This window comes from Apaloderma vittatum, unplaced genomic scaffold (assembly GCF_000703405.1).
Source record: "Apaloderma vittatum isolate BGI_N311 unplaced genomic scaffold, ASM70340v1 scaffold21128, whole genome shotgun sequence".
Lineage (NCBI taxonomy): Eukaryota > Metazoa > Chordata > Aves > Trogoniformes > Trogonidae > Apaloderma > Apaloderma vittatum.
Window position 1 is genome coordinate 1 of NW_009729351.1, and position 9,981 is coordinate 9,981.

Below are 9,981 nucleotides of genomic sequence, written 5' to 3' on the forward strand. Positions count from 1 at the left end.
GAAACAAAAGGAAACAAAAGGAAACAAAAGGGAGCTATATATTTCCTTGTCTGGTAAAGAAATCATTTAGATACTGTGCATACCTGAGCCAAGAAACACCCTTGCTTAATGGTCAACTCTCAGAGCCACATACAGTCACTCCACATAGCAAGAGGCTCCACAGGACGGAGCAGTTTTGGTGTGACATACTCATAGGCAAAGCAGCTGCCAGAAAGTCTTTGAAGATATAAGTGAGGCTTCTTCTGCTAGGGTTGGCCATACTGGTAAAGAATAGTCTTGATCAGCAGAGGACTATGGAGTAGTGGTCCTCCCTTGACATACCTGTGCTGCAGGTGGCCATGGACTTACAGCCTTCCCCAAGTTCTTCAGACCTCCTCCCCATGCAGGAAGAAAGGGAATCGTTACTTCTCCATGAACTTGACATAGTTTATGAACATCTGTCTCCCATAGACATTCCCTTCTTTTCCTTTCTTTCTCTCAGGAAAAGGGACAAAATAGGTCAATTAAAACAATTAAAATTTTCACTTTGAATCAAGATTTCTAGAGTGAGTATCAAGTGCAAAACCACAAAGCCCAATAGCAGCCAGTAAAAAAGTATATTAGAGGAGAATCTTGAGGCTAGTACCTTAACAGCTACCCCTGTGCAGCAACATCAGATCAGGTCTTTAAAAATATGCACACATTTGAAACGTCAACATGTTTTGGAGAGCTATATAGGCAAAGGAAAAATGGATCTGGTGTTTAACTCACTTTTATCAAGCATGTGAAGTGACACTTGTCTTTTTTATTGTTCTTCCAAGTTTTCTTGATGTATTTGCATTTTGGTAATCAATGTCACCAGCATAGGAGGAAAAAACACTCTAGTTTACAGATATTACAAAGAGTAGAGTCTGCTCCCATAAGTCTTTCAACCACACTTAGCTCCTCTAGTTTCAAAAACCAGAGATATGGCCACATTTTTGGTCACCGCGATAAACTGCTTGTTCCCACAAGTGAAGTGGCTGCATTAAGACGTCGTGAGAGGTAGAGGGGCGGGAAAAGAGCACATGCATTCAATACCTATAATTCATACTGCAGTCCAATACAGCCTATCTATTACTACTGAGAACAGCTATCGGAGCTTTTCTATCTGATAAGCAAAGAGGGGCAAAAAACTTCTGCTGAGGTCAATAAAATGCCAGCTTCCCAGAGAAATACTGTATATTACATTAAAAGGTTTTTAGCATGGTGAAGTATTTTTAGACAAGTGTACCAAGAAATCAAGGTAGCTTGAGCACATGGTAAAGTTCACAATAGCAAGGATGTGGTTTTTGCAATAAAAACAGGTATATCAAGTTCTGCTATATTTATTCTGCATACATACACTCCAATGGCCAAGAATCTATCAACAATCATAGAACCATTTAGGTCGGAAAAGATCTTTAAGATCACTGAGTCCTACTGTAAACCTAACACTTGGGGGAATTAGTTTGTATTTAGACAACAAGGCATATGTTGAAAGTTTGGTTCTGCTTAAATGCTTACAAACTCCTCTTTGCTCACAGTTGAAGTGATTTAAAACTACATGTTAAATTAGGACAAGCTTACTTTGCTACTCCTAGATGAAACATCATGCGGACCTAACCAAACAAATAAAATAAAATTTTCAAGGTCTTAAAAATGTGCCCAGGTGCAACCCAGATAAACCAAGCACATCCATAGTTTCTTCCACATCAATATGCATGATGCTTCCCCATTCATTCTTAAACCACAGAAAACAGGACATTGAAGATAAGCAAAAGCTCCATTTTAAAGCCTTGTTTAGACAGCATCTCTGACTTTAATCTAGCTCAGTTACTGTGATTTAATTTAAAACAGCTCATTCAGTTTGGGGCTGAACTATACCACACCATAGTGCCTATAGCATGGCAGTTCCAGCCGCCTTCCCAAGGGCAGGACCAGCAAGGTCTAGGGTTCAGCTGCACAGCAGCTGGCTTTGGCCACAACACTAGTAAAGGCTGCCTGTCTCAGGAAGCAGAGAGGAGCAGCACAAGACAGACATACTATAATCCACTTCGATCAGAAGGGTCCTAACTAGCCCCCACCTAAACTACCAGTGAGTCATATTCTAAAGTAATTAATTGAGCACTGAATTTAACAGCCTGACTCTTGTCTCTGTGGGGCTGTGGCACAATTTCCTAAGCTTGTTGCAGTAGAACAGTCACATTTCCAGGGCCAGAATTACAGTATGTTTTTTTACACTTGTGTTATCACATACAATTCCTGCCCAAGTCCAAAGTGCAAACTAGCATTTAACCTCCTTCTTTGCCCGCCAATTATTAAATATAAATTCTTTTTCGTTTCATCAAGACCAAAGGAGTAAAGGCTGTTGGCAATATTTCATCTACAAAAATAGTCTTGCAATTAGCAGGGAACACAAAATACTTTCATTTTCTTTTCATTTGACTAATCTGTGCCCAGTACCGCAGACAGGAAGTTACAAATTATCCAACTGTAAAAAAAATATACAACTATATTTAACATTTAAATTACTTTAAACACAACTGTTTGTTTACTAACAGTCTTATGTACATTGTTTTAAACAATACTTCTTTAATATCCTCTTCTTTCGTTAAAACGACTTTTATTTTCCTCCCAAAATATCCAATGCTAATTTAAAATTCTGAAGGGGGAAAAATTTGAGCTATATAGAAAATAGCAAGATGACTTACAATTTGCAATGTATCATAGCACATATTTTTCAGAAAAACAACACAGCATTCAAAAACTGAACCACTGTAAAAGTTCCTGCAAGTCCAACAGGACTGTCTTTAAAAGCTTACTTTGGTTAACAGCAAATAATTCTTAAACAATTAAGGAAATATATATATATATTCTTTTACCACCTCTACAGATGCATTTTGCTGGCATGTTGTAGCAATCCATATACCTTTACAGATAAGCACTGCAGTTGTTTAGTGCTTTTGTTTTGTACTGTGATTTTAATAAGCTGGATTATACATCAGGTTGCATTGATTTATAATTAAATTAGTCCAACTTCCTAAGATCTCTGAATAAGAGAATTCTCCTCCTAAGACTTCGTTAAGATCTCTGGATATCAGAAAAAGAACAGCAACACTACTCCTTCTTCCTCACAAGGTTGACCTCACGCAGTACTTGCAACACCATCACTATGTTGCACGAAACCGCTGCTTCCTTGCTTATCTTTCCTAGTCAGGAGAGTAACACAACTTCTGCTGAGCATTTCGTACTTGTGACACTCAGCCAGTCACACCAGCCTCTGAGCATTCAGACAACTTAAATGTCACAGGACTTCACAGTAATGCAACGATTTCCTCTGAATCATTATTTCAGCTCATATGTGGCCTTTTATGTTACTGAAGTTTTACTCATTTCGAGGGAATAGATGCCCTCAGCTTTTTGGCCAGGAAGAGGATCATGATCTTTTTCTTTCTTCCCTCCTTGCACTATGAAGCCCTCTGATTCATCAAGACATCACAAACAGTAAGGCAAAATGGTAAGATTCTCCAGGAAAAGAACACTGCATTAGTCACTATGCATCATTTAAGCTGAAAAGTAGAGAAGTCTGACTGGTGAGCAAAGGCACTTGGTAACAGTCCTGTGAACAATAGTCAATGAGTCAGCAACTTCAGTCTCGTGATCCAACTGACCAGCAGTGAGGGCTCTGCGGAGGAAGATTTTGTGGACGATGTAACGGAAGACTTTTTAGCACCTTCCTCTTGAAAAGGAATTGTTGCACTGTTGTGAAGGTCTGTATTCATAAAACACCTGCTGCCTCGAATATAATCAGTTCCTCTCACTAACTGCTTGTCAGACACTGGCCTTGAGAGGGGGTGTTGTGTGGAGGGGCTTTCTTCAATGATTGGGGGTATCCTTTCATTACTGAAGTACCTGCAGAGGACATCTTCACCTGTACAAACAGGAGGAAGAAAACTAATTATTGCTGATTTCATAATCTTCTATTAACAGTTCATGTTACCTAACTACTGGTTACCTTTCATAACACACTTGGACATAAGCAGCTGTCAAAAAGATTTATGACTTCTTGCACCTTTAATATTTTTTAAGCAATACGGAAACCGGCATAATAAATTCTCAGAGAGGATACTGCTTGGCTGTTAAATTCCAGATTCACACACACCAAAACTGCTAGTACAGACTACCTTCATGCAAATCACTATCATGAGTAAGACCTAACAAACCTTCTCATAACGTGTCATTCAAGATCCTGATAGACTAGAGTTGAATACATGTTTATTTGAACATAACCCATGAGTAATTTGAAAGCTACAATTTTTTTCAGTTGAAGTGTTTCCCTGGTTTTGACAATTGATTTGTGATATTTTCTGTTTTTACTCTTCCCTAGACACCTGACCGTGGTGACAGCTGCTAGAGACATCCTAGTAGGCTGGACAGGCCTTTGTTCTTGCCCAATACAGCTTACACACAAGCCTTCAGCACTTAAGTATATTTCATGTATTAAAAAAGCCAACACAAAACCAAAAGCAAAACCAAAGAACGAACCATACACACAAAAACCAGTCCTGCCACCTGGTGATCATTCTGTTAGACATGTTAGTTAGCTCATTTCTAATATCTCTCCAGGTTGATGCTTCCTGTCATCAGCTTCTGTTATTCATTACAATAACTTAATTTAGCTTCCATTTTCCTAGAATTACATTAGCTTTCACAACTGGTTTCAAGAATAAACGTCATCCTTTCTTATTTTTCACTCTGACAGGACTCAGCCTTTCAGATGTAAAAGGGAGGGTAGGAGGGAGAGAAGGGCAATGGAAGAAAGAAAAAAAGCCACCCAACCTAACACTCAACATTATGAGCTTCTATGACCCTCCCATTCTGTGACACTTCTTGTTTTCTAACAGCAGTTGCAGCAAAAAGTAACTCCTAAAAAGCCTTACATTTTACTTTTGAGAAGAATCGCTTCTACAACAGCTGCCACAGTGAGCTAAATGAACAGAAAGACTTAGTAAAAGTAAGCAATAAAAAAAAGTAAAAAAAAAAAAAAAAAGGGAAAGGGGTGTGTGAAAAAACAAAATGGTAAACCTGTGCTATAACAGGACAAGTACAGATCTGCCCCAGTCATACTAGACTACCTTTAACACTCATAAGAATTCCATGATGGGACAACAAAAGTTTGAGCCCCAGTGCTGAACAGCCTCAAAAATTTCACAACTACTATACAGCATCCCTGCTAAAACCAAAAACTATCATCTTGTATCAGTTCAGCAACATGCAGACACTAACCCTCCATTCCTAATTTAAGCACTTCCATACAGTTCACACCAAGAAAGTTTCGGAGAGGGAAGGAAGAGAAAGAGGGACGAGACCTAAAACCTTGCCTTTTCTCCCTGGTGCTCGTGGCCTAGAGAAGGGTTCTGCAGCTCCTATCCAGCTCCCATCAGCAGGCATTGACAAAGGACGAGGTTTTCCTAAAGGCAACACAGAATACATTAAGCTTAGGAAATAAATTTTTACATTGACACTTTTCACAATTAAGCACAAGCAGAGACTGCAGAAAAAAAAAATATTTCAAGACACTTCCACTGGTGAAATATAAGAAAGCAGTATGCTGAGACTGAACAGTCATGCTACTCTTGCTCATTTACAGCAGCAGTGGACATAATGACCAAAAGTTATAACCAAAACACCCATGGAAACGGCCAACTGCAGCAGTAGAGACCAGCTGAATGACATTCATTAAAGAAATAGCAGCATTTCAGATGTGGAATTCACATTCACAATTTGCACAGACTGCCCTTAATATCACAGAATCATCATAGAATGGCCTAGGCTAGAAGGGACCGCAGAGATCGTTTTAATCCAACGCCCCTGTCATGGACAGGGATGCCACCTCTTGACTAGATCAGGCAACACATGGGGACTGAACAGGAATCGAACCCGGGACCTCGGTGTTTTCAGCACTGCACTCAACCCACTGAGCTAAGTGGCCTGCAAATATCTATCAAGTCTAACAAACAGTTTTCTAACACGAATTATTCCAAACTGGCCAAAGCATTTATCATAATGGCAACAACAAAAGAGGAATGAACTCACCATAGGACTGTGTTTTTTCCCTCATCCTAGCTGGTAGGATATTTACTTCCATGGGATACCCAGGCAACTGATCTGAATCAGCAATAGTAAACCTTCGCCTTCGACTCTCCTGATCCAGAAAAGAATTGGGAGACTCGGCGCCCTTGGACACAGCTAGTGGCTGGCTGAGTTTGGTGCCTCCTCCATATACAAAACTCCCCTTTTCGTCTCTGAAAGTACATTTCACTTTGGTTAGTAGCTTAAAAGATTTTCATGCAACGGACGTGAGTAGGTTGAAGGATACTTCTAGCACCCAGACATGCTCCTGACAACTGACATTGTGCTGCAAATAAGCTGGAAAAAAACCAAGTCAGGTGATGGTTAAGACTTCATTACAAAACATATTTACCAAGGAGAAAAGAAAGCTATACCCCCCCTCATGCTAATTCACTTCTAATGAGCCAGTAATTTAACATACAGAAGTTTAGAGGTACACTCCCCGAAAAAGCTTCCGAGAAACAAGACCTTTCTGCCCTGAGGGTGTCAAAGCTCCCAATTCACTGCCTGTGGAGTACCCAGCTGTGACAGATGAGGGCACACATAGATCTGTCCATCTCTGTGTGATGGCATCACCCATTGCCTCCACCTGAGGGACTAAACTTTTCAGTCATAAGAGTCCAGTAACTGCCACTGAATATTCATCACTTTCTCTCTTCATCCAAAAGTGAGACCTCCGTAAGTTTCAGTAATAAATTTATAGAGAGGCCATTTTGAGCACTTTCTGCAGAAACTCCATTCCCAGAGCAATCCCTCATTCCAAAGGCCAGAAACAGCCTCTGAATCAGTCCTTGGGAGTACTTTTGGAAGAAAAGCTACACTCCAAGCTAAGATTTGCCCATTTGGGTTTTTTTCTCCTTCCCTGTGCGTGCTATAATCTTACTGCTTGAAGCAACCATCAGTCAAATCAGGTATAACACGTAGAGCTGAGTGTCTAAGCACATACATACCCCAGTATTGACAAGAGCCTCCTGACCAATGCCCACCATTTTTTTTCACCTCTCCATCAAGAACAATGCTGGTAATCAGTGAATGGGAGGGAGCTCTTTATGGAGATTCAGGGACTAAAAACTGCACAGCATAACTAGAAGCATTACACCACAACCATGAGGAGCGCTCTCCTACAACACCCCCGTGTGGAGACTGTGCCGTGGGGAGGGAAACCAGCCACTGCTCTCTGACTCCTCAGTGTGGACCAGAGAAGATCCATGCAAGGAAGGAAAGAGAATAGGATGATGAGGGCCAAAACCAAAGAAACGAACACACAAATGCACCGCAGTTTAACAGAAGAGCAAAACATGCAGAAATCAAATTAAATAGGCAGACGGGAGGTGAAAGAACTGCCGGTTTTCCTCCTCCTGGCTGCCATGGCTTCCCACATTTATATTCTTTAAAAGTTAAGTCAAGAAGCCTTCTGCTTTCCACACTTCATTCAGAACAAGTTTTACAGCTCACATGGAGACTTCCTTGTCAGCAGGGATTCAAATCTAAAGGCACCTGAAGCTAGATGTAAATTTGTGACACTTTACTAAAGATAAACAATGTCCTTGAAATATAACAATTTAAAGAAAAGACTGAGGCATGTTAAATCTATACACCTACTTTTATGCCAAGAGATTTTATCATTTCTTTTTTTTTTAAACAACCAAGCAGAAATGAACATGAAGAACAGGGACAAAGCAGGTCAAGGTGAGTCCAACTTCAGTAAAGATACCCCTCTTGCCCGGCACTGCCCCAAAGACTAAAGTAGTACAACCTCTGTCTCTGTATGAGGCCTTACATGGCAGGAGGCAAGCTCTTCTCCCACATGAGTCCTGCAGCAAAAGGTCAGAGTTTCTATGCTTAGCTGTCTCCACTTAAAAGTGGAGTGTCAGCACAGGCACAGAGCTTGCTTGCCTGAAAACTCTTTTGTCCGTCACCTTCCCAGGTCAGCTGGCAGGATTCTTGCATGAGTAACAGGGACTTGAGAACAAACAAAAGCTAGCCATAGCACACACCCACTACCTCCTTACACCACATTTTGTGTACACAGATCTGCATTTTTACAGCTTACACTGCAGGGTAAAGAAAAAAAAGAAAAGTTAAACGAGTTGACTTTCCCTTCCCTTCAGTGGGAACATTTCTGTTTTATAAGCATAAAAACCAACTTGGTTTAAATTGTATCACATCAGTTACTTAACCTGCTTAAGAAAATAAAAACACCAAAATCCAAAAATAACAACACAAAAAAACCCATAGTGGAAAAAGTTACAGATAAAAATTACTTGCTTCTTGCTACGTGCAGTCAGACTTAAAATCAAAAACATAACCCCCTCACAAAACCAAGGATGACATCTATTCATGTTCTGGGAACAACTATGATACATGCGGCTCACAATCTTCTAATAATAAAATCTGGTATGATCCTGGTAGCTTAAATGTAAACTTAAGCAACTCTCCTATGCATTTATATTTATAGAAGAAAGTCTTTGAGACCTGCAGTTTCCTCAGGCTAATCTGCACAGAGCTCTTAACAGCAAGCCAGCACAGAAACAAGTGTAATAAGGAGCGTTTTGTTCAGTAGTACATGTTTATTTGCATACCGAGGAGAATATGGAACAGCTGGTGGAGGTGGTATGTACAGATCCAAAATGGCTGGCTTCTCTTTTTTCAGGGAGGTATCCATGGTGCTTTCTGGTGACTGAGTTGAGGTTGGCGGAGGAGTGGTCTGAAACATTAGACAGGTATCAAACATCTGAACATCGATTTATCATCCTCAAAAGGATAATTCAATAATCAGAGTACCTTTTCATCCCCTAGTGAATTACTATTTCTATGCTTACTAAGCACATTAAAAACTCTAAGCATTTACATTTTCTTCCACCCCCAGCGTTGGCTAGCTTTGCAGTCCCTCCTACAGAAATCCTATCACGGGTAATGCATTGCTCAAGAATATTTTGCTCTTCCAATTTTATTTTTCCTGCAAATTCCACCAACAGAAAAAGCAACAGGGACAAACCCTTTTGTTCTATTTTTAGATCCATTAGAATAACGCAATCTGTTAAATACAGATATGATCTGCAACACCTACAAAGCCAGCACACACTACCCTTATTCCATATAGTCCAATGCCTTGGGCATAGGCAAGAATATCGTAAAGGTCACCACATACTGCATCAAGGGATAGAACCAGAGTAAAGGAAGCAAAGGAACAATGTATTTAGTATCACTCATCTGAGCAAGTTTGCCATTTTACTCTCTGTGGCTCATTTCTATGTCCCAAACATCATCCCAGGCTCCTGTCTGCTTCTAGGAGAGCAAAGGCTTGAAGAACCCTTTCACCTTTGTCAGGCAAGAGGAGTGCACTCTCTCCTTTTCCACAAAGATATGCCTAGGCTTTCACTCTGGGCACTCAGTTAATGGAACCCCTGCACAAGCATCTGCCTTCTACTGATCAGGAACACTGGAGCTCAGAACTGTCGACAGGCTTCTCCAATCACTCACTCCCCCCAGGAAATGCTGCTTGGCACAGTCTATATTTCGGATCACACTAGTAACACAGTCCTTCTTTGAGCAACCCTGGAAAACTCACAGGGTGATAGTTGTTCTCCTTCACAGAATCACAGAATGGCCTAGGCTGGAAGGGACCTTAGAGACCATCTAACCAACCTCTCTGTCATGGGCAGGGACGCCTCTCAACTTGGGCTCTGATTAAATGACAGGCATGATGCCACAAAAACAAAACATAGGCATTGGTGAAAGGATGACAAAGGATTCAAGTTCACATCTTCTACCTACTTTGAGAGAAATCTGCTGCATCAAGACTTGTGATAATCGTTGGCATTTCACAGATCGATAAATTATCCTCAC

General features: G+C 40.6%; 1 protein-coding gene across 1 annotated transcript in view; it reads right to left on the minus strand.

Annotated features, from left to right (window-relative positions):
• Positions 1-3,479: 3,479 nt before the first annotated feature.
• Positions 3,480-9,981, minus strand: part of CNKSR3 (CNKSR family member 3) — a 28,022-nt gene continuing 21,520 nt past the window's right edge. Inside the window, exons 10-13 of the mRNA XM_009874417.1 lie at positions 8,715-8,839; positions 6,097-6,305; positions 5,382-5,471; positions 3,480-3,931 (exon numbers count right to left, since the gene is read on the minus strand). Of these exons, the coding sequence (XP_009872719.1) occupies positions 3,633-3,931; positions 5,382-5,471; positions 6,097-6,305; positions 8,715-8,839 (723 nt within the window). The 3' untranslated portion in view covers positions 3,480-3,632. The remainder of the gene's footprint in view (positions 3,932-5,381; positions 5,472-6,096; positions 6,306-8,714; positions 8,840-9,981) is intronic.